This window comes from Pan paniscus, chromosome 11 (assembly GCF_029289425.2).
Source record: "Pan paniscus chromosome 11, NHGRI_mPanPan1-v2.0_pri, whole genome shotgun sequence".
Lineage (NCBI taxonomy): Eukaryota > Metazoa > Chordata > Mammalia > Primates > Hominidae > Pan > Pan paniscus.
Genome location: NC_073260.2, coordinates 122,427,483 through 122,452,582, shown reverse-complemented (window position 1 = coordinate 122,452,582; position 25,100 = coordinate 122,427,483). Strand labels below are relative to the sequence as shown.

General features: G+C 42.0%; 1 protein-coding gene across 14 annotated transcripts in view; it reads left to right on the top strand.

Moving 5' to 3' along the window:
• SMARCA2 (SWI/SNF related, matrix associated, actin dependent regulator of chromatin, subfamily a, member 2) overlaps positions 1-25,100 on the top strand; it is a 179,626-nt gene that overhangs the window by 121,537 nt on the left and 32,989 nt on the right. The window contains exons 1-2 of one of the 14 annotated variants that reach the window (XM_063594039.1): positions 22,427-22,895; positions 24,318-24,413. The exons of 9 other annotated variants lie outside the window; for them this stretch is intronic. In XM_063594039.1, coding sequence (XP_063450109.1) covers positions 24,321-24,413 — 93 coding nt within the window. In that variant the 5' untranslated portion in view covers positions 22,427-22,895; positions 24,318-24,320. Of the gene's footprint in view, positions 1-22,011; positions 22,387-22,426; positions 23,097-24,317; positions 24,414-25,100 lie in introns of those variants that run through there. 4 more of the 14 variants (XM_057298776.2, XM_055092203.2, XM_055092201.2 and 1 more) reach the window with 4 other exon arrangements.

Here is a 25,100-nt window from a genome sequence, read left to right as displayed (position 1 = left end):
ATCTGGGCATCCCTTAGCCCAGTCAAGTTGACACCCAAAATTAACCATCACATCAGTCACCCAGTTAATGGTATTTTGTTATGGCAGCCTGAACTAAGACATGCGTTGAGTTATATTATCTTTAATTTGCAGGATCCCTTCCACCTATCTAACAGTAAGCTCTAAAGTCACCTGAAGCAGCTATTATGGAGTACAGTGGTGCAGTCTTGGCTCACTGCAACCTCTGCCTCCTGGGTTCAAGCAATTATCCTACCTCAGCCTCCCAAGTAGCTGGGATTAAAGGTGTGTGCCACAATGCCTGGCTACTTTTTTGTATTTTTAGTAGAGGTGGAGTTTCGCCATGTTGGTCAGCCTGGTCTTGAACTCCTGACCTCGTGATCTGCCTGCCTTGGCCTCCCAAAGTGCTGGGATTACAGGTGTGAGCCACAGCACCCAGCAACTTTTACTTTTTTTTTGAGACAGAGTTTTGCTCTGTCGCCCAGGTTGGAGTGCAATGGTGCAATCTTGGCTCATTGCTACCTCCGCCTCCCAGGTTCAAGTAATTCTTCTGCCTCCGTCTCCCGAGTAGCTGGGACTACAGGCGAGTGCCACCACGCCTGGCTAATTTTTGTGTTTTTAGTAGACATGGGGTTTCACCATATTGACCAGGCTGGTCTCGAACTCCTGATCTCGTGATCCGCCTGCCTCAGCCTCCCAAAGTGCTGAGATTACAGGCATGAGCCTTCGTGCCTGGCAACTTTTACTTTTTATTGTGGTTTTTAATAATAATTATCCCCTGCTTCTTCTTTTTTTTTTTTTTTAAGATACGGTTTCAATCTGTTGCCCCGGCTGGAGTGCAGTGGCACGATCTTGGCTCACTGCAACCTGCGCTTCTCGGGTTCAAACAGTTCTTGTGCCTTAGCCTCCTGAGTAGCTGGGATTACAGGCACGTGCCACCACCCCTGGCTAATTTTTATATTATTGGTAGAGACGGGGTTTTGCCATGTTGGCCAATCTGGTCTCGAACTCCTGACCTCAAGTGATCTGCCCACCTCAGCCTCCCAAAATGCTGGGATTACAGGCGTGAACACTGTGCCTGGCCTATTCCCTGCTTTCTTATGTTACATAAATGTACTGTGAGTACATTTATGGAGACTATTTAAAAGCAAATTCAATTCAACATCCATTTGTCAAACATTGATTAGGTTGAGCAATACACTGTGATTGGCCTGGGGAAAGCAGTACTGTTTGGATTCCTTACAGTCATGGCAGGCCCACCTTATTAGTGCAATTAGGAGCCAGGTTTGAGAGAGACTATTAATAGAGGTAATATTGCACAGTTAGCCACCTTGAAGAGCTTGTCAAGAGCAGGTCTCCAAGTAGACACAGATGGAAATTAATAGAGATTAAAATAAACCATGAGATGCTCTGTCTTGTAGGGTTTTAAACTGTTCAGGAAATCAGAGTTTAAACAACACATATTTTACTTAATGCTAGAATTTTAGTGTCATCCCTCTGGATGTTATTTGCAATTTTCCCTTCCACCATCCTCAAACTCCCAGAGGAGGAAAGGGCCACTGCCTCTTTGGCCAAGCAGTCTGGCCTCCAGACACAGCAGGCAACTGGGTTTATCTTCCTGGCTACTGCTAGGAGACTCAAGCCTTCTTAACACCGCCAGTGCTCGTGTGGTTTCTACCAACCCTACTTGGCCCAAAATGAAAAAAATATACAGCACGGCCCATTCATTCACCTTTGAGAAAAGAAAGATTCAGGGCTTTAGGTGCCAAGGTAATAAGGATCTGGAGTGTGTAACATTTGCAGGTTTTTGGCATTTTGGAGGATACCTTTCCTCTTTGTTCACAACAGTTCAGGTGGCTACCCAGAGACGTCAGTGGGAACTTACCAAAAATCAGCCCTGATGACCACTCCTGCATCAGGTTCTCCAGTGGCCTTCCATTGTAAGTGTAATTAAATCCAAACACTTGAACATGGTCTATAAGGCCACAATCACCAGGCCTTTGCCTGGTGCTGGATTCCCACCTCCTTGCCTTCATCTCTGGGTGGCTGCTCCACTGAACTCTCCTTCTAGTCCTTGGCACTTCTAGAAGTCTTTCTCCCAGATCTTCATGTCGCTGTCTCCTCCTTGTCCCAGTGATCTCCTTCCAGAGAGACCCTTCCTGGGCAACCTAGCTGAAATAGATAGCCCCTGGCAACAAGTCATATCACCTATGTTAACTTTCTTCATGGCATTTGCCACTATCTAAAAGTTATCTTACTGTTCCTCTCCACTGGTATTAAGCTACGAGAAAGCCAGGGCCTTTGCCTGTCTTCTTCACTGCTGTGTCCTGGTACCTGCAGCAGTACTTTATGCATGGTAAGCACTCTTTAAATAGGTGTGGATAAGTGAATATACTAGGCAGAAATGAGGGCTAGGAGAGATTTGGTTGCAGCCCCATATCCTTTTGGCAAAGACAGTAGAATCATGTTTTTGTAACTAAGATGAGTCAAGGTAGAAATTGTCATTCTCTCCTGTTAGATTCCAGTGATCTGTAACTTCATGTAAAGATTTCTTAAAATAATTCTAAAGGCACACATTTTTGATATAACAGTGCTTTTGAGCTTTAAGAATTTGAGGCCTCCATTCTAATTTCAGAACATATTAATGAAGATTTAAATATGCATTAAAAAGTACAAGCATTGCTTCAACCCAGCTATTTCTCAGAAATTCTCATTGATTTTATAACAGCTGTCTTCTAGCTTGAGCCTTCTAATTTCTTCAGAAAAAAAAAAAAACAGATAAATACATCTAACTTAAAATTAAGACAAAAAGAAAGTATTAATTGGATTTTTAGTTTTGTGTGTTTTCCGTATTTAAAATGTGATGCTATATGCCTTTTAGATGGCTTCCCTTCTTTTATGTTAAAGAGTGAATTGTCAGAATCATGGAAAATTGTGGATGACACCATGACCCTTTCCTTGAGGCAAAACTTGATTCTTGTTCTGTCACTCCTATTGAAATAAGGATTTAAGGTCACTATGCTCTTAGGAAAGCATGTTCCTAACATATTAGAACCTTTTCCCAAAGATTATTTTCAATATCATCCTCAAAGTTGAGCTTTACGAAGGCTTCCCATAGTCTGTTCTTCTCTTCCACAGCTGCCTCTGATAACTTATGAAAGATGGGCTCAGGTGTCAGATGATCAGGGTTCTGCTTGCAGATTTGTCACTGATTTGCTCTGCAACATCTTGGATAAATCACTTTACGTCTCAGAGCTTCAGTTTCCCTGTCTCTACATTGGAGTCATGAAATGGGGAAAGAGGTGGGGAAGAGAGCACCATCTCTCCTGCCCTGTCATTCTCCAGCTTTGCCTTTGGCGGCCCTAGAAAGAACAATGTGGGTTTGCCCTGGCCTGGCTCCATCTCCGAGAACTCAGCTCTTAGGAACTGAAACTCAGAGGGGTGTGGGTGAGAGATTTTTCTCCCTGTTCTTAGCCGGAGTTTCTTTCAAAAATGCAGGCTTGACAACTAAGGGTTCCCTAGCATATCTGTAGCTTAGTAACTGGTCATATGTGTAGAGCTTTTGGGGACTCACCTGTAGCATCTGAAGAGTTGAGATGAGTCTTGTGTGCTGACAGGATGTGATGGACAGGACACCAACATGGTGGAGTCAGTAAAGGGAGCACCTGCTTGCCACAGGGGTTTACTGTAATCACCCAACAGGTCTTCCTTCTGGCTGCACAAAGCCAGGCCACTGAGACCGTGGCACTGCGGTAAAGAAAGAGTTTAATTGACCTGAGGCCAGCCACACCATGTGGGAGATGGAGTTAGTACTCAAATCAGTCTCCCCTAAGACGTGTAGGTTTGGGTTTTTCAAGGATTGTCTGGTGGGCAGGGGGGTAGAGAATGGGGAATGCTGATTGGTTGGGGATGCAGTTATGGAAGCGTGGAAAATGGTCCTCACGTGCTAAGTTAGCCTCTGGGTTGGGAGCCACAAGACTGGTCGAGTCACCAGCACTGGTGTGATATTGTGAAGTCCAGCATGCTAGAGTGTCAACATTCCAGGAAGATCACTAAAATGAACATTTGTTCTGCAAGAGAATTAATAAGTCCAGCATAGGGGTTACTGGTATATATTTTTATTTGCTGCCATTTTATCTGATGATTGACTGTTTTGTTCTATTTTTCTCCATTTTTATAATCACTACCCCCAATATAATCGCTACTCCAGGTGGAGTCAGCTGGTCATCAGAAATGCAGAAGTCTGAAAAGACATCTCAAGACACCAATCTTAGGTTCTACGATAGTCATATTGTCTACAGGAGTAACTGGGGAAGTCACAAATCTTGTAACATCAGGGAAAAATACCTGGTTATTGTTTCACTTACATACATCTTAGCAGAATTCAGGCCCCTCTCATAATCCTAACCTGTGGGCTTTCATTAGTTTTACAAAGGTGGTTTAGTTTTGGGAAGGGCTATTATCATCCTTGCATGAAGGTTAAACTACAAACTAAATTTCTCCCAAAGTTAGCTTGACCTATTCCCAGGAATGACTAAGGACAGCTTGGCAGTCAGAAGCGAAATGGAGTCAACTATGTCAGATTTCTCTTACTGTCGTAATTTGCAAAGGCGGTTTTGCTACTTTCCTTGTAAATTAGTTGGGGACTTCAGCAATTCTGCATAGACCAAGACCAAGAGTTTTCTAGTACTCTCATCAAGAAGTCACCTACTCTGGTCCCATTTTAAATCCCCTGCATACTATCTAGAAGAATATATAACAGATGCTAACAGGATCCAATTTGTTCATTGAAATATATCAAGTTTTCTCCAAATTTTCAAGACCATATTCATTTGCATTTAATTTTAAAATATCAATACACTGATGTCATGGTATATCATTTGAAGGCACAGGGAAGGATATTGTGAAGTCCAGCAGACTACCGTGTCAACATTCCAGGGAGATCACCAAAATGAACATTTGTTCTCAAAGAGGATTAATAAGCCCAGCATAGGGGTTCACTGGTATATATTTTTATTTGCCACCATTTTATCTGATGATTGACTGTTCTGTTCTATCTTTCTGTATTTTTGTAATCACAACCCCCAAATGCCTGAAGCTTTGGGTTTTTATGTAAACTGTAAAGTAGAATTTATTTGGAACCAGTTCCCTGTCATAAAAGCTAATGAAAAATACGGAAGAGTGAAGAAAGAAACTAGAATCACCTATAATCTCATTGACCTTCAGGTATCCAAGGTTGGAGAAGGAGCCAAGAAAAATCATGGACAGAGTTATTTTGGTGCCATTACATTCAGAATTATTTTTAACCTTTTGTGAGGCTCAGCTCTTTTGTAGTAGCTTCAGTAAATCCTAACCCATGATGCACACCGAGCCCCTGCCTGTTAGTGGTAATGTGCATGTCTTTCCATTTGGTTGAGGACACCTTGCTGTACTGGGCACTTGGTGCCAGAGGACTTTTTTTTTTTAAGGGCCATTAAGGGATACATGGAGACCTGCATTCTCACACTGACGCAGTGATTTTTGCTTCCTCTCTGAACAGGCCTTTGGTATTTCACAGGCTGAACCCTTCTCTTTTTAAGTGACCTGTCACCTCTCATGTAGTCAATGCTTCCTTACTGCCACCAAGTTGGCAAGTGTCATGCCATTCCTCTCCCCAGGGGAGAGAATTCTTAATCCAAATTTATTCCCATAGGATTTTCAGGACTTTTCCTGAGCCAAATTAGACTCTTTCTCTCAGTATATCTACTATCTCCTCCTTTCCCTGTATTGGCCAGTGCTAGACTGGAAGCTATAGATAGACAGCACCTTTTAATTCCTTCAAAGATTTGGAGTAGGTATTATTTCTCCCATTCTGCAGGTGAGGAACTAAGCCTCACAGGTAGGGAGTATGGTTTTTGGATTTAGCATTTAGTTGATGGCAGGTGTATTTGTTTAGTGAATGTTGAATGTAGAGTTTTACCTTCTTTCATATACTGAAGATGCACATCTATGCAAGTCTGTGCATAATGTAATGGCACAATGTAATGGCACCAATGGCATCCTATAAATTTTATTTAATAGCCTGTAGCATTGAACGTCTTCAAGCCTTTTAACTCTCAAAGCTAAAATAAGAAGATTGTATAGTTACTAGTTAAAATAAAGGCAGTTTAAAGAGGTGGGGCTGGAGTAGGGCAAACTGAGAACAAAGATCTTCATTTTGCCCCATTTCTCTGGCCTATTTTTATTCACTATGTAGTTGTGTGGCCCTCCCTTGAGCAGTAATCATCCAAGCCATCTATGCAAGTCTGTGCATAGATGTGCCTCTTCAATAAGTTAAAAAAACTATGAGACTATGGGAGTTTAGTGAAAGGCAATCACATTTTGGTTTACAGCCCCTTTGCCCACTGAGCTGATCTCCTGGCTTGTGAATTCTGGCCTCTTCTTGAAAAGGTGCAGGAGCGCGTCAGATCAGCAACAGGTGGTCTAGCTGGCCCGGGGAGGACTTACGCAGAATTGAAGACAGCCTCCTGGGGGGAGGTGATGAGACCTGCCCGTGAAGGCTGTTAACCTGGCTGCTCCTACAGTAGGGGCCCCTTAGTGGACTTCCTTCTGCCAAGCAGTTAGGACCTACAGGTTAGTTTCCCTCTCCTTGGTTGTCTCTGTTTCTCGAGAAGGTAGGGCCCTTACCTCCATCAGTCAAGTTGCAGATGCTCTACCTTTGGGCTAATGGGTGTTGGTCTTCACTGCTCCTCGTCTCGGGTGACACTGGACAATCTTTTTTACTTTGTCAAAAGACAAAATGACATCAAATTTAAAGTTTTTAATTGGCTTTTGCTGTTCTAGAATCAGACAACGTCAAGCAAAGGAAGTTGGCTTAATAGAAAGGGTAGAGGAAAGCAGAAATAGAACAAAAAGCATATTGGTTGTTTCAAAGTTAATTTTCCTTGTAAAGGTTAAAGCAGAGGGAACTTCCTTATGCTTGCTTAAACTGGCCTGTTTGGGGATTTGGTATTCTCTCTCTCTCTCCTGATTTCTCAGAAGGTCAGATAAACAGCTTGGTTTCAGTGGTGTGTAACTTCAGCAAGGGTGATTCCATTTTGGTTTGGCCTGTTGAGTCTAGTGCAGGAGCTCAGTCCAAACCAATGGCCTCCTATAAATGTTATTTAATAGCCTATAGAGTTGAATGTCTTCAAGCCGTTTAACTCTCAAAGCTAAAAGAAGAAGATTGTGTAGTTACTAGTTAAAATAAAGGCAGTTTAAAGAGGTGAGGCTGGAGTAGGGCAAACTGAGGACAAAGATCTTCATTTTGCCCCATTTCTCTGGCTTATTTTTATTCACTGTGTAGTTGTGTGGTCCTCCCTTGAGCAGTAATCATCCAAGCCAGTTGTTAGAACGCGTTTCCCTAGCAAGCTCTGTCATCCTGAGAAAGCAGAGGGGTAAACAATAAAGACTTAATTGTATCTCACCAACATTTTTGGGTCCCATTGGTGAGTAAGGCATCAATTTAAGTGCCTTTGGAAGCAATTTTGATTAAAATGATTTTTTTTAAGTTCTTAAACAGATTTCGGGATGATAGGAGATTCGGACATATTTTAAAACAAAACAAACTTATACAAGCAGAATTAAACAACCTGGATAAAAGTACCTGTAATGTATTGTGCTAGTACAGGGGAAGGAGGGAACTGCGTAGGATGTTATAAAAGAAATGGTATTTTAGCCTTTTCTTAAAAGATGAGAATGCTTTGGGTAGGAAAGAGGGATCAGGAGAGTTCCAGGCCAAGGGAAGCATACGAAGCCTTGGAAATACGTGACCCCTGCTTACTGTGACTGTGTGTTTGGAACAGAGTTTTTAACAGCAGTAGACGTGGGGAGGAAAAATGAGGCTAGGGCCAGACCCTGGAGGCTATGCATGACCAAAGAATCTGGGCTTTATTCTATTTCATAGAAAGAGTTCAAAGCCTGAGCGTATTTGAAATGAGAGAATGAGTGATGTGTCCCTCTGTTTAAGCAGAGAGAAGATACCATTTGCATTGAAAAAGATTAATTGAAGAGGTCAAAGAAAGGGCAGGGAAAACCCATAAGGGAGGCCATTTAAATGTGACCCTGTGAGAGAGGAGACCCGTCTGACAGCAGGGAGACCAGGGGGAAAAGATTGCTTATGAACTATTTCAGAGGTAAACTATATGATGACAAATAGGACTGCAGGGATGTGATAAGGGAAACTGATCATTTTAAAGATTTCCAGGAGAGAGAACTGGGAATTGATGCTACCTTTATATGAGACGGACAGGATCCACAAAGAGAAATATTTGCTTGGTTGAAGGAAAAGTGATAAACTTGATTTGTGATGTTTGGTAGGACAGTGGAATTCCCAATTGGTGACTCCAAAAAGAAGCGCAGGCTAGAGAGAGAATTTTTGAAGCCATATGCGTTGAGGTTGTAGGGGCCAAGGGAGAACTTCCCCCTTTCCCCTCTGAAGGTTCGTCGAGAATCAACTGACAAAGGCAGATTAATAGGAGAAAAGACATACAAAATGTTAACAGGCATAGCACGGGGAACTCACAGGAGGATGATTACCCAATAACCTAGTGCAATACAGAATCGTACATACCCTTTTCATAGGGGAGCGGGGAGATGGGGGGGATGTAGGCATTTCTTTTGAGGGGGCAGTCAATCATTAGAGGAAATGAATGGACAGAAGTCAGCTTGGAAATGATTTTTTTCTTGAAATTTGAATGAGCCCAAGAGGCAGGTATTATCTTGTGAAGGAGTCTTCTCAGATGTGGTGGCATTCCTCAGTCTTCTTTTCTGAGATAGTGAAATTTCAGGGAGGAGAGGGAAACAGTTGTGTTTCTGTTGGTGACCCCTGCGCACTGTGACTGTGAAACTTTCTTGGCCAGATGAGGAAATTCCAGAGCAAGTCCGTTCTTGTGTCCTGCGCTGGATGGGGGTGGGACAAGACCAGGTTAGACGGACCTTGATTCTGAGGCAGCTTCTAAGGCCTCTAAGCATGTCAAGGCACCAGTCTTTGGGGTATCACTTTCTGAGTCCCGACAAGGTCATATTTGAAGCCGTAGAGGCAAGTAGGACCCCGATGGCAGATTTTACACCCAGGAGGAGGAGGGCTCAGATTCCTCTCAGGAGTCTCTCATCAGTAGTTAGGGGCTGCTCAGAAAGCACTCACCATATGGAGGATTGGAGTCTATGATCCAGGCTGCTCAGCAGGACTCCACAAAAGAGCTCCGTCTCCAGGAACAGTAAAATTAACAGCCCTCCTGAATTATGCCTTATGTCCCCTCCAGGGGGGCAGTAGTGAAGTTCTCTAGCAGCGAGGCCTCCGGAGGTCATTAAGAGACTCACCTGTTGCTGATCACAACTCACCTCACCTGTTGCTGCTGAGGACATCCAGACTTAGTGGTGCCTGGTGTGTACTCAGAAAGGGTAATTGCCCACATTTGACTGCATATTCACAATCTGTGAATGAAAAAAAAAGCCAAAAGAAAAGTTGGGGAATCTGCATTTAAGGAGAGAAAAATGTGGCTAGTAAACTTAGAGAAACGCGCTGGTTATGGTGGCTCATGCCTGTAATCCCAGCATTTTGGGAGGCCTAGGCGGATGGATCACTTGAGGTCAGGAGTTCGAAACCAGTTTGGCCAAAATGGTGAACCCCATCTCTACTAACAATACAAAAATTAGCCGGGCATGGTGGTGCATGTCTGTAGTCTCTCTGAGCTACTTGGGAGGCTGAGGCAAGAGAATCATCCAAACTCAGGAGGCGGAGGTTGCAGTGAGCCGAGACTGCGACACTGCACTTTAGCCTGGGTGAGAGAGTGAAGACTCTTGTCTCAAAAAAAAAAAAAAAAAAAAAAAAAAAGAGAGAAACCCAAACACTATAGAAAGGAGAGATATTTTAAGTAAGGAGCAATGGAGGAGAAAGTAAATAAAATAGTTTAGACAAGACTAAGATGTGGGAATTAGAAAGCTTTTGGCAATTTTTAAAAAATTATTAATGTCCTTCTGGGTGCCAAGGAATTTTATTGTGTGGTCAGGCGGCAGAATCATCCGTAAAGGTGACCCTAGACACTTGACAATAAAGGGGAGGTGAGGAATGGGTGAAGTAGGGAAGATGCAGAGAGTTTGATGCTAGAGTTTATCCTTTAGTACTTGAAGATTGACATTAAAATACCTAGAACAAATACATTTGGACTTAGTGTTCCATAAATGGATATATATCTAAGAGCAGTTTTCCCAGGGAACCCTATCTAATAGTTGAATTCGTTCTCAACTGTTTTTACAGTATCTAGTTTCCCTCCCTCATTACTGTGCCATGTACTCTAGGGGAATTGAGAAAAACGAAGGCATTATCTTTGTAAGAAGAAAAAATCAAGATGATCTGGCACACCTGGAGGGGTAGTGGAATGGGAGTTGATCACTGAACATGTATGCATTGTGCATAGGCACAGGGGATTGGGAAAGACATCCCAGGTGAGAAGTAAGAGTAATCACAAAGGTGGGAATAAATGTGGCATGCTACGGTGTGGCATGGGGTTTGTGTTCCTATTATTTGCAGAATGTTCGCATAGCTGGGTGTCTTAGTCTGGGATGCTATACCAAAATGCCATAGATTGGTTTATAAGCAGTTCTAGAAGCTGGGAAGTCCAAGATGAAGGCACCAGCAGATTCCATGTCTGGTGATTCTGTTTCCTGGTTCATAGACAGTGCCTTTTTGCTGTGTCCTCACATGGTAGAAGGGACATGGGAGCTCTCTGGGGTCTTTTTTAATAAGGGCACTAATCCCAATCATGACCTAATCACCTCCCAAAGGCCCCACCTCCTAATACCATCACCTTGTGGGCTAGGATTTCAAGACAGGAATTCTGGGAGGACACAATCATTTAGTCCACAGCAATAAGAAATATGGGAAATCAGGATGGGTAGGATCAGATCATAGAGATCTCCAGATTCTGTTACTGGATCCCACCACTTACTCAAAGTTAGCCTTTGGATCGGGGGTTTCCTAGGTATTGTGGCTTTGTGGTCACCAGAAAGATGTTGCTGAAAAGGGGTCCGGATCCAGATCCCAAGAGATGGTTCTTGAATCTCGCACAAGAAAGAATTTGAGGAAAATCCATACAGTAAAGAGAAAGCAAGTTTATTAGGAAAGTAAAGGGTTAAAGAATGGCTACTCCATAGGCAGAGCAGCTTCGAGGGCTGCTGCTTGCCCATTTTTGTGGTGGTTTTTTGATGATATGCTAAATAAAGAGTGGATTTTTCATGCCTCCCCTTTTTAGAGCACATAGGGTAACTTCCTGATGTTGCCATGGCATTTGTAAACTGTCATGGCTCTGGTGGGAGTGTAGCAGTGAGGGCCACCAGAGGTCACTCTCATCACCATCTTGGTTTTGGTGGGTTTTGGCCGGCTTCTGTACTGCAAGCTGTTTTATCAGCAAGGTCTTTATGACCTGTATCTTGTGCTGACCTCCCATCTCATCCTGTGACTGAGAATGCCTTAACTGTCTGAGAATGCAGCCCAGTAGGTTTCAGCTTTATTTTACATAGCCCCTATTCAAGATGGAGTTGCTCTGCTTCAAACATCTCTGACAGTTCCATACAGGCAGGCTTGGAATTGATAGACTGATGATAATTTAGTAAACTGAGTAGTGCAGTAGCCTCATGACAGAAGTGTTCAAGATCTGAGCAATAGGATACAGCTCATAACTATTTAGAAAAAGTACAGAATCGAGCTATTAAGTATTATTACAGGGAAAAAATGTACTGAGTGACCAAAAAAAAAAAAAAAAAAGCAAGGTACTATGACCTTCTTTATGACCCCCATTCCAAAAAGATGGAAGAGCAGATGCCTTCTTAAATAATCAGAACCAGTGGTGCATTGGTCAAGGAAACATTCATTAGGGTGAGAAAATAATATGTCACTTATATGTACATGTAATTTTTAATTAAAAGCATATATCTGTTTGCCACATCTTTCATTGTAAGGCTGAGATTGCCTCTTTGAGTAAACTGGCTAGAACACATAAATCACACATAATCTTTCTCACAGAAATAACACCTGTAATGTTTCACTTAGGATTTCCAGTTTTGGTGTTCTGGGCGTGGTGGCTCACGCCTGTAATCCTAGCACTTTGGGAGGCCAAGGCGGGAGTATCAGCTGAGGTCAGAAGTTCGAGACCAGCCTGGCCAACACGGCAAAACCCCGTCTCTACTAAAAATACGAAAATTAGCGGGGCGTGGTGGGCGGGCACTTGTAATCCCAGCTACTTGGGAGGCTGAGGCAGGGAAAATTGCTTGAACCCGGGAGGCAGAGGTTGCAGTGAGCTGAATTCGCACCATTGCACTCCAGCCTGGGTGACAGAGCCAGACTCCGTCTCAAAAAAAAAAAGTAGGGCCTCACCCAGGCTGTAGTGCAGTGGCATGATCACAGCTCATTGCAGCCTCCCTCAAACTCCTGGCCTCAAGTGATTCTTGCACCTCAGCCTCCCAAAGTGCTGGGATTACAGGTGTGAGCCACTATACCCAGTCATGAATGAGAATCCTAATATTAACAAAGCATGCTGAGTGTACACTTGCCTCCCAGTTGTAACAGTCTAGCCCTCACCAAATTCAACAGCATTTTTGTTGCTGCTGCTGTTTTTAAAGAAACTCACCTTTTTGGAGTCTTCTATTGTTCATGCTCTTTATAGAACTAAGAACCCAATTTCTTCTCACAGTTACATTATATTCGTTTATGTAAGTAATATCTAATTGAATTAATGTAGCTCCAGTAATAAGTATAACTAACATCAACATGTTTGGGAACACAGCTGATCACTGGTATTTGAGCCAAATGGCAAGAGCAGAGTGGCCTAGACAAGGAGGGTCTATGCAGTAGGCAGAGTCATAAGTAGAGGTCAGTTGAGTGAGCCTTTTAATTTCCTTCAGATTTATTGACTATCAGTTGTATACCCTCTAAGATTTTCTCTAGATACTCCATTTCTGGAACACATTTTAGGAGATGTTTTCTTTATTTTTTATTATTTTATTATTATTATACTTTAAGTTTTAGGGTACATGTGCACAATGTGCAGGTTTGTTACATATCTATACATGTGCCATGTTGGTGTGCTGCACCCATTAACTCGTCATTTAGCATTAGGTATAAGGAGATGTTTTCTTTCTTTTTTCTGAGACACACGCACATGCCACCACACCCAACTAATTTTTTTATTTTTTGTAGAGACAGAGTTTTGCCATGTTGCCTAGGCTGGTCTCTAACTCATGGCCTCTAGTAATCCTCCTGCCTCAGCCTCCCAAAGCACTGAGATTACACGTGTGAGCCACGGTGCCCAGCTTGTTTTCTATAGATCTTGCCATTGCCCATTAGAGCACTTTGTGTTTGTCTCTCCTGTGCAAATCCTTGACTGTGCTTCAGTTAACCTGGTCTCCTGGTGTCTCCTTCTCTGCCACCAACTCTGTTCATGTTGATTTCAGCCATGTATTACCAGCAAAACAGCTAGTCCTGGCTTGGAATACCAAAAAGCTATGGAAGCCATGCAAGGCCAGAATACAGCTAAGTGTGTTTATTAGTAAAACCTGCCTGTATTAGTCTGTTTTCACACTGCTGATAAAGACATACCTGAGACTGGGAAGAAAAGGAGGTTTAATTGGACTTACAGTTCCACATGGCTGGGGAGGCCTCAGAATCATGGCGGGAGGCAAAAGGCACTTCTTACATGGTGGCGGCAAGAAAAAATGAGAGATGCAAAAGTGGAAACCCCTGGCTGGGTGTGGTGGCTCACACCTGTAATCCAAGCACTTTGGGAGGCTGAGGCGGGTGGATCACCTGAGGTCAGGAGTTCAAGACCAGCCTTGCCAGCATGGTGAAACCCCATCTCTACAAAAATATTAAAAAAAAATTAGCCAGGCATGATGGCGGCTGCCCGTAATCCAAGCTACTCGGGAGGCTGAGGCAGGAGAATTGCTTGAACCTGGGAAGCAGAGGTTGCAGTGAGCCATGAACATGCCATTGCACTTCAGCCTGGGTGACAGAGTGAGACTCCTTCTCAAAAAAACAACAACAAAAAAAATGGAAACCTCTTATAAAACTATAAAATCTCGTAAGATTTATTCACTACCATGAGAACAGTGTGAGGGAAACCGCTCCCATGATTCAAATTATCTCCCACCGGGTCCTTCGCACAACATGTGGGAATTATGGGAGTACAATTCAAGATGAGATTTGGGTGGGGACACAGAGCCAAACCGTATCACTGGCCATATTCACCTTTGTTCTTATTTTTTTGCGCTTTAAAGTTAGAGATTCATTTTAAAGTTTATTGCATAGCAAATTGTGTTTGCCACATGTATGTAGCTCTTAGCTAACCAAAACTCAAAATTTTGTTTTGCATTTTAGCTTTATTAAATAAAGTGGGATAGACATACTTGACAAATAACCTTTTATATACTTAGCAACAGCATACAGACTAGATCTGAAACGACTGTACATTTCAAGTTGGCTTCTCAAATTTAACTAGAACCAGACACTCCTCTACTGACACTCTAATAATATGTGTATGTGCATCTATGTGTATTTATGTATGTGTACATACATGTATGTGAGTACATGCGTATGTATCTATTGCTAACCATATACTTGTGTGTGAGTGCAAGGAATTAGAATCTCCCTGGGATGAGCTAGTCATCTCCTTCACACAGTATACTTTTTGCATATCTCCTGTTGGCCTCTGCTTATTCATGGCTTCTACTCATAACATCCCTAGCATAATGCTACCTTATGACCTATATTCAACTTCTACTGCCATACGAACTGGACATGTTCTTTCACACCTGCAGCTCAAATTCTTAATAGAAGTGAACTGACTGGCTCAGCCAATCACTCTGGCTGTGCTTGTGCAGAGACCCTCATGCCAGGCCCCACACAAGCTTAGAGACAGGGTACTCTGAGAACAGGGGACCATTCCCATCTCCATCAGGTGAGACTAGGACAGATAGCAGCTGCCTGATACAGAAGATGGCAGCGCAGGCAGCAGATGCTGTGCGTGGGGCAGTTTCCCTTAGATTATAGGATGGCAGGAAAGATAAAGGCTGCCATCGTTTACTCCGAGGGGTGTGTTATATGTGCCTACGAGCAGCGTTGCTTTGCACCATTCCATATGTACACATTCCCATCACTGGATATAGTTAAACACCAATCCCTCAATGACAAATTTTAGTTACCCTATGTAATAGTTTGCTAGGACTACCATTATAAAATACCACAGATTGGTGGCTTAAACAACAGAGATTTATTATCTCACTGTGTGGAGGCTGGAAGTCTGAGATCAAGGTGTCAGCAGGTTTGGTTTCTTCTGAGACTTCTCCCCTTGGCTTGTAAATGGCTACCTCCTTGGTGTATGTATACGGGGCTGTTCCTCTATGTGCATCTGTGTCTTAACAGCCTTTTCTTAGAAAGACAGCAGTCATATAGGCCTAGGCCCATTTTAACTCTTTAAAAGCCCTATCTCAAAATACAGTCACAATCTAAAGTCTTGGGGATTAGGACCTCAACGTATGAATTTTAGAGGGATGCAGTTCAGCCCATAACGCTATAGTATAGCAATTGTGAGTCACTGCACATAAAACACAGACTTTGGGGCTAACTTCACAAATCACTATGTACATGACACATGTACATTTTGATCAATAACTAATCATATCACTTCTCAGAATCTGGTGGTGATTTGTCAGTGAGCGTCTGTTCAGTTCATGCACAGACAGCAAAGTTTGTAGCTGTGTTGCTGCCTTCTTTCTCAGTGAAAACATGACATTTAAAAAAATAGTTCATCAGGAGAGGGAATTGGCCACCAAAGATGAAAGTGCTGCAAAGAAACAGGTAGTAGTAATGAAGGAAGTGAAATTTGTTGTGATGAGATGTGAAAATGGCAACAGGATAATGAAGACAGTACAAGACCCAGGCCAGCATGAAGCTACAGTACGAACCAGATTGAGGCTGGGCACAGTGGCTCATGCCTGTAATCCCACCACTTTGGGAGGATGAGGCAGGTAGATCACTTGAGGCCACGAATTTGAGACCAGCCTGGTCAACACAGTGAAACCCCGTCTTTACTAAAAATACAAAAAAATTGGCTGGGCCCAGTGGTGCATGCCTGTAATCCCAGCTATTGGGAGGCTGAGACATGAGAATCTCTTGAACCCAGGAGGTGGAGGTTGCAGTGAGCCAAGATTGTACCACTGCATTCCAGCCTGGGTGACAGAGCAAGACTTCGTATCAAAAATAAAAAATAAATGAATTAAAAAATATGTAAACCACACTGAAAATGTCCAATGAATATAAAAAAAAAAACACAGTAAAGTCATCTCAATACATTTTAATTTAAATTGCACTAGGAACAGAAAACCACTTATGATTGAAATTGAGTATTTTACTTTAGTTGGAAGACCATAATGATTTTTAAAAATCCTGCTTAGTTTGACTAGTATTCAGGCCAGTGTTTAAAAATCCTGCCTAGTGTGACTAGTATTCAGGCCAAAGAAGTTAGTTTCTGTATTAAAAGAAAATGGTAATTACATGGAGACTATAGGAGGACTTTTGACTGCCAGTAAAGGCTGGTTTCATTGTCTCAGAAGTCAGCATGAACTGATGAATGTTAAATGGTCTGATGACACCACTAGTGTAAATAAGGATGCTTCCGTGAAATTTCACCCCGAATCCCAAGATGGAGGCAGGTTTATGATGATCCTGGAATATTTCATGCTGATGAGATAGATCTTTTGGAAGACAACCCTATCAAGAACTTAAGTGAAGAAAGGCTGGGTGCCATGGCTCATGCCTGTAATCCCAGCACTTTGGGTGGCCGGGGCAGGTGGATCACCTGAGGTCAAGAGAGTTTGAGACCAGTCTGGCCAACATGATGAAAGCCCATCTTTACTGGAAATACAAGATTAGCCAGGTGTGGTGGCTCGTGGCTCATGCCTGTAATCCCAGCTACTTGGAAGGCTGAAGCAGGAGAATTGAACCTGGGAGGCAGAGGCTGCAGTGAGCTGAGATTGTACCGCTGCACTCCAGCCTGGGCAACAGAGCGAGACTCCATCTCAAAAATTTAAAAAATAAGGTCGGGTGCATTGGCTCACACCTGTAATCCCAGCACTTTGGGAGGCTGAGGTGGGCGGATCACCTGAGGTCAGAAGTTCAAGACCAGCCTGGCCAACATGGCAAAACCCCATCTCTACTAAAAATATAAAAATTAGCCAGGCGTGGTGGTGCACACCTGTAGTCCCAGCTGCTTGAGAGTCTGAGGCAGGAGAATCACTTGAACCTGGGAGGCGGAGGTTTCAGTGAGCCAAGATCACGCCACTGCACTCCAGCCTGGGCAACAGAGTGAGCAAGACTGTCTCAAAAAATAAAAATAAAAGAATTTATAAAAAATAAAAATAATTTATGTGAAGAAAGATGTAGGATCACAAAGTGGCCATACAGGAGAGATTCTAGATATTCAGCTAGGGAACATGGTGAAGGTGAACTTACCCACATAAATGAGGGATGTGGCTATCAAGAAAACGATGAAGATGACCCAGAGGAAGTGATAATGGCAAAAACAAACAAACAAACAAAAAAACAAAGTCACAGTAAAGGAACTCAGCTAATTCACGACATGGAAATGGCAAAGGATAAAACGTTGGAAGCCAACCCAAATTTAGGAGTATGGCAGTTTTCCAAGGCATAGAAAAGACGTGTATTCTATATCGTAAGTTGTTTGACAAGGAGAAAACAAGCACTGTTCAAAATGCCCTCGATAGGCCAGATGGGATCGCTTGCTCCTGTAATCCCAACACTTTGGGAGGCCAAAGCAGGAAGATCACTTGCGCCCAGAAGTTCAAGACAAGTGTAAGCAACATAGCCTGACCCTGTCTCTACAAAAAAGAAAATAGCCAGGCATGGTGGTGTGCGCCTGTAGTCCCAGCTCTCAGGAGGGTGAGGTGGGAGGATTGCTTGAGCCCACAAGGTTGAGGCTGTAGTGAGCTGTGATTGATTACACCACTGCACTCCGGCCTGGGCAACAGAATGAGGCCCTGTCTCGAACAAAGCAAAGCAAAGCAAAATACTCTGGATAGAGTTTTTTAAATAGAGAAATGAAACATTTTAATGCTCAATGTTTCTAATATTTTAAATTAGTGTACTAAGCAAATGCTTATTTTACTAGTTTTTTCCTTCCCCTCTACATGTATGAGTTTTTAATGTTTACACATAAATTTTTTAAAGTTGTGGAACAATAATCCCATTGACTATTAAAATGACTGTGCACTTTGAACTTGCATGGTTACTTTTATGGTTCTACACGTCTATGCAAAGCTGTGTGTGTGTGTGTGTGAGAGAGAGAGATCTTTGCTGGAAGTGTGTTTATCTGTGTGTGATATTTGTTGAAAGTCTTCCTAAGATGTATCATGTTATGTTTTTACTTGAATTATTCACCTAAGCCTGGCAAGTATAACTTAGCCTTTTCCTGATGGTGCAGTCATCATTAATAATAAGTTATTGTTTTCTGCTATAACGTAGAATAATCTGGTAGTTAAGGGTGTGGTTTATGCAGCCAGACTTTGAGTTCAAATACTGAGTCATCTTCTTACTATTATATGATCTGGAACAAGATGCTATATCTCTCTGTGCCTCAGTTTCCTCATCTGCAAAATGCAGAGAGTAAGAGTGGCTGCCTTTTTAGGGTTATTGTGAGGTTTAAATGACTAAATGTACCCAAAGCACTGAGTGGCTGTCAACACAGCAAACATGTGTTAGCCAATTTTGCTGCTGCTGCTGGCAGGGACAATGGTGGTAGTAGTAGTAGCTGCATCAGTAGTAGTAGAAGTATTAATGATGCTGTGTATCTGAACATTTATTAAAAGTTGAGGCTATTTTTTTCTATATTAGACAGCCTCAAACTACTATGCTTTTGATTTCTTCTGTTGCTTTATTTACGTGTTTTCCTCTCTCATTGTTGGGCTATTAATGGACATTCTTTGCATTGGACTCAAGCAGAACAACTACCTTATTCTCATCAGTATCTTATTAATTTGATGTTCTTAACCACGATGGGTGTAATGACCTTCTGAAAGTCTGACTTGTTGCAGTAGCGTGGAACCCTGGGTTGTGGCTCAGTTCCTCATGGACGGCCTATCCCAGGGAAGCCCAGGAAAGAACCATTTATTTTGCTCAGGCCTCACACATTCATGAACGTGCCTCCAAGTTGCCATTTGACACTATCTCCAAATAAGGTTATGCTCTTAATAGTTGTATTTTATCTGTCTTAAAAGCATTAAGTTATTCTTTGTGAACATTAAAACTATATTAGTTTGTTACCCTCTTTGGGCATTTCATTTTTAATATACTGAGAACCTCGAAGTACAGAAGTGGCCCAGGCCCTTCTGAGGAGCCCTGCTCAACAGACAAGCGGATGGAGTTCCTGACTGTGTTCAGAGTAGATAGTAACTTGATTGATGATCTCGGAATAGGAAAGCAGAACTGTATTTCTTGCAGTTCTCCATTGTTTCTCTAAGTCTCTTGCAGGGTCTCAAAATCTCTCAGGTTTTTTGATTCTACCCCAGGGAGCTGAGCATAGCATGTGCCTAACTTGTAAGAACAAAGGTGTAAATACTTCACATTTATAATTTGGTAGGGTCTTCAGGGCCAGATGTTTTGTGGGCCAACCTCTACTACATCTAAAAGTCATTCTCCAAATAGAGTATATTGTGTTTAATACTGCTTAAAAGGTATCAGTCACATGGGTTCTTAGTTGAACTTATGGCTAAAATAATTTTTAAACTCATTTTTCTTTTTATTTTTTTGAGACTGAGTCTTGCTCTGTTGCCCAGGCTGGAGTACAGTGGGGCAATCTCGGCTCACTGCAGCCTCCGCCTCCCGGGTTCAAGCGATTCTCCTGCCTCAGCCTCCCGAGTAGCTGGGACTACAGGCACGTGCCACCACACCTGGCTAATGTTTGTATTTTTAGTAGAGATGGTGTTTCACCATATTGGCCAGGCTGGTCTCGAACTCCTGACCTTGTGATCCACCCACCTTGGACTCCCAAAGTGCTGGGATTACAGGCGTGAGCCACTGCGCCGGGGCATTTTCCTTTTTCCAACCAAATTGCTTTTAACGAAAATAGTGTATTAATTGACCTTGTCTCAGATGTGTAAGCCGTAGCTCCCCTTTTCCCTTCGTCACCCACCTCCGTGTGCTTATGGCATATGGGGAAAGAGAAAACCTTTTTTTTTTTTTTTTTCCAAAAGTGATCTGAAGTTATTGATCAGTAAACTGGAAAACCCACTGTACCAGAAATTCAGTTAAGCTGAGGCTCAATTTTCTTCCCCTTTATGGTCAGCTTTGTACATTTCAGTCCCAACTCAGGGAGAACTGGGAGTGCAGTTGGCATCCCAGTTGCCCGACGAATGAAATACGAAACGGAGTCTGTTGAGTTAATGTCATCAGTTTATTGAACCACAGTCGGAGGAAAAAAACTATATCCAAAAAAGTCCTTACCCTTCAGACCAACTCATCTCTTGAATATGGGAAGCATTTGTTAACAAAAGTATAAGGTTTGTGAATAGTTATGTCCTATACACAGTTATTTTCTTACATCATGGATATTCCCTTAATAACCTTTGAAAGAATAAATGGGGATTTTCGAAAAGTTCTAGCCATTGGCCAGGGCAAGACTGAACGTGTTATCTGTTGAAATGTTAAAAGGGTTGAATTCTGAAGGAAAGCTAGCAAGATTTCGCTAATATTATGTGCTGTGTGTCGAGGTGGTAAGAACATGTATGAACCTGCAGTTGTTGGGGTTTAATTGGGGTTAAGTTGTTCCTTAATTTAGATAATTTGGTTTCTTTTCAGGGACTTTTTTTTCTTATGGGAAAATACCATAAAATTTACCATTTTAGACTTTTTTTTTTTTGGGGGGGGCAGAGTTTTGCTCTTGTTACCCAGGCTGGAGTGCAATGGCACAATCTTGGCTAATTGCAACCTCAGCCTCCCGGGGTTCAAGCAATTCTCCTGCCTCAGCCTCCTGAGTAGGTGGGATTACAGGGCATGCGCCACCATGCCCGGCTAATTTTGTATTTTTAGTAGAGATGGGGCTTCTCCATGTTGGTTAGGCTGGTCTCAAACTCCCTACCTCAGGTGATTGACCTGCCTTGGCCTCCCAAAGTGCTGGGATTACAGGCATGAGCCACCGTACCTGGCCCACTGTAGCCATGTCAAGTGTACATTTCAGTAACATTAAGTACATTTACATTGTTGTGCAACCATCACCAACATCCCATCTTCAGAACTTTTCCGTTATCTCAAACTGAAATTCTGACCTCATTAAGCACTAACTCCCCAGCCGTCTTCCCTCAGCCCCTGGTAACCACTGTTCTCTTTTCTCATCTCTGAAATCATACAGTATTTGCTTTTTTGCGTCTAGATTATTTCACTTTAGGGAATTTGATTTTATGTCAGTTTTTCTAACAGGTTGCTTTTGGAGACAGTAATAATCAAAAACTTACTGTCCAAAGCCCTGAGTCTGAAATTCTGCATCCAAAAGTGCTACAGTATGCATTAAACCGATTAAAATAATGTAGCATCTTTGAGGACGAGCTCTATGTTCAACTTTGTTGTTGTTTAATATTTATATTTTAAGAAAATCTCTCATATATGAAAATGTAAATGTAAAATTCCACTATTTTGTTGCCATTGCTTTTCTTGTTTGGGGGATCATTACTGTATTATTGGCTTCCAGGATCTCAGCAGGGCACGAGGGAGGTTTAGCCTGTCTGAATTTTGGAATCAAGTTTGGTGATGTGTGAGCTGTCCCCAGAAAGCACCAGTATAATGTGGTGGTCTTAACCTGCATTCTTTAATGCTTAGCCCTGGGCTCTATAACCCCACCCCCATGCCCAGCAGCATCCCAGGGTCCTCTTCTGGAATCCAACGAGAGTTCCTAAGGGAGGAGGATCCCCAGAGGGAGAAAGAGAAAGTGTCAGTGGACAGAAATATGATACTGAAATAGCAGAGTTAGTGTTTGAGTACTGACTTTCCCGTTTCACATGGAAGAAATTTCCATGCCTTGTCTGGGTATCTTTAGAATTGCTCCTTTCAGTGTTAAGATGGTTTGTTCCACTGTAAGGACTGTGCCACATGGCTTGGTGGACTTGGAGAGGCGGAGGTGGAAACAATGCGCAGGAGTTGGCGTGGGGCTTTTTGTTTGCGTGTCCCTGTTTACCTATTCATAATCATGGATCCCCTCTGCTCTGTGATATTGTGAACCACGCATAACAGCAATTCTTTACACCACCGGGTTGAGAAGAAGGCGCCTGAGGCTGACTTTCTGGACCTTCCGTCACGCAGTAAAGATGTGGTTGGTGTGTGTCAGGATGAGAGGGCCACGACTGGACCCACGTGTGGCCGCTTCCCGGGTCTGCCATGTGCTTTGCTAGCTGCAAAGTGTTTCCTCTAGAACAGCTAATCCTGCATGACTGTCTCCTGCATTTTGCTGTCAGAACGTGCACGCTGCTTTCATAAGAACTAATTGAAGAGGGAGCTAGTTTGCATCTCGTTCTTGCACCCCCTGAGTCATGAAAAACATTTTCTTTTAAGCAAAATTGAAAGAAAGAAAAGAGAGAAAGAGGGCCAAAAAAAAAAAAAAAAAAAAAAAAAAAAAAGGTTGCCATCCAGTGGAGGAAGGAGTAATTCCCAGCTTCATTCAGGAAAAACGCAGGCTGAAATACGCTTAACTGTTTTAACTTGACTGGGGATTTTTACCACCGTATGGGTTTTTTTTTCGTGACATCCGGAGCCAAACGGGTGCAGTGTGCCTTTAAGAAAAGAGGTGCCTCACTAAACTTCGCTGTAGTTGTGTTTCACCGTTTCGGTAGGGAAGGAAAGTGTTAATTTCTTATTTGTACACTTTTTTCCCCGACTTCCTTCCTATTCACTTCATTAAATCTAGAGGCAGTTCAGCATGGGAGCCGTCTGTATGTTGAATTAGGGCTCGCACTCTTGCGCAACACGTCACCAGTCGGAAACTGGGGGTTTGCTTCTGTGATTTATTTCATTATTGTGCTGGTAAAAGGTTTGGAAGGGAATTCTTTCTGGGGGTAGTACTTTAGCATTGTGTAGCAAGTTTTGGGGTTTTTTTTTTTGTGTGTGCCCCCCCAACCCCCAGCGCTGAGTTTGAGTCAGTTGAGCCAGTTTAATAAATAATTTTTTAAAATAAAAGAACAGTTTAAAATCTCCATGAATAATTTTACTTACATGCAGGAGTAATCTTACTCTACTCTTTATGTGCGAAAATCATTGGGAAGTGTTGAGTGAATTGATTTCCATTAGAAAAAGACCCTTAGAAATCACAGAACATAAAGCACTGCATATGGATGTGTTTGGGGTCTTTGGGGAGGAGGGAAGATGTTTTGTAGCTCTCTGCATTCCTGCATAAAACCTTAGTTTGAGGGGAATAATGGTCAGTACTTTGTGTGTTTCCTTGTAATTCCAAAACCTAAATTTAATAAGAATCTGCACGTATTAGCAATTGTAATAAAAATTGTTTCAGTTGTTCTGTTTGCAATTTAATTTGTTTTCGCTTCTTAGCTACTCACAGATTTAGAGATTTAAAAGTCCAAATATCACAAGCTTATGCTTTTTCCCTCTTTTCAAAATTAAGGTGGGTGAGAGTAGAAATATCCTTTTTACAACTCCCCCCAACTTCATTTATCTCAGTGAGAAGAAAAACAATGAAAAATTTTACAGCATGAAACTGAAAGTGAAGTGTTACAGTTGTTCTGAATTTTCCTTAAAGAGCAGAATAACATATTATGTTAAAATATTTGAATCTTAGAACATGTACATTGCTTTTATTTACATGCATTTAATTTTTTTTAAAAATTGTCTTCTATTTCAAAAATCATTTAGACTGCTCCAAACCATGCTGCTATTTTTTAAAAAATAAGGTATAAAATACCAAAAAAGCATACCTTGTTTTAATTTTTTAAAATAAATTTGAATATTAATTTGTTTTCTCACTGGCTTAATTGTTAAAATGCGAGCAAGAATCAGAAACCACCTGAGCTAAAATCTCTAATTCTGCTGCCTGGAATAATAAGGGGAAAAAAATATGATAAGTAGTTGTCAATATTAAAACAGGCTGAAGGAGGAAGCCTTCGGGCCTTGTAGTAGGTAGAATGAAACAGCAGATTTGAGTATCCACAATCCTTTCAGTATTAAATTTTCAGTAAAATAAAATTACTTGTATATGAAAACATAGCCTTTCCCCAGCTCTCTTTTTTTTCCTGATCAGCTGATGAAGAGACTAGCAGCTCGCTGCTTTGCTGGCTTGTTAATTTTATCCCCACTAACTGTGATTTCCGATAGCCGGCCTGCTGATAGTGGTAAGGTAAATATCCTTTTTCGTTGCCGTCTTGAAGATTCAGTAGAACTACATACCAGGCATGTGTAGGTGTGTAACACATCAAAAGCCGGTGTTCTCCGTATTTCTGTGTGCAACTGGGTGCTTGAGGAGAGCAATACCATTAACTGTTGACAGCCTTGCATGCTGTATTTATTATTAGCATGTTCAGCCTCCAAGATATGCGGGACAATTTCCTTCTCTTAATCTTCGCTTAGCTGCAGTGTGTTTAGCTGTATAGTGGGTGTCCTGCTTTTAGGCAAATGAATATTAATGCAATAATGTGAAGCTTTTTTTTTTTTCCTTTTCCTTTTTCCTCATAACTCATCAGATCTCGCCTCCTTCATAGTGGTTATCTGAACACTGTAGGATCGTGATGGAAATTGTCTTTTGATTATTAAGGCCTAGGCTCAGACTGTCCCTTAGGAATCTGTCTGTGTGCATGTTGCTTCTATGGATTTGCACATTGGAGGATGCATAGAAAACATTTTTTTTTTAAATCCCACTGGCATTTTTAACATGCCAGGTTGTTTTGTGTTCTGCACCAGGTTTTCTTCACAAAACCTTTCTTTTTCAGGAAGCGTTGTACATAAGTGAAAGAAATTATGTCTGAGCTGTAATCACTCTTTATATTGATTGTTATACTCACATGATCATAAATATTAGCCATGTTTG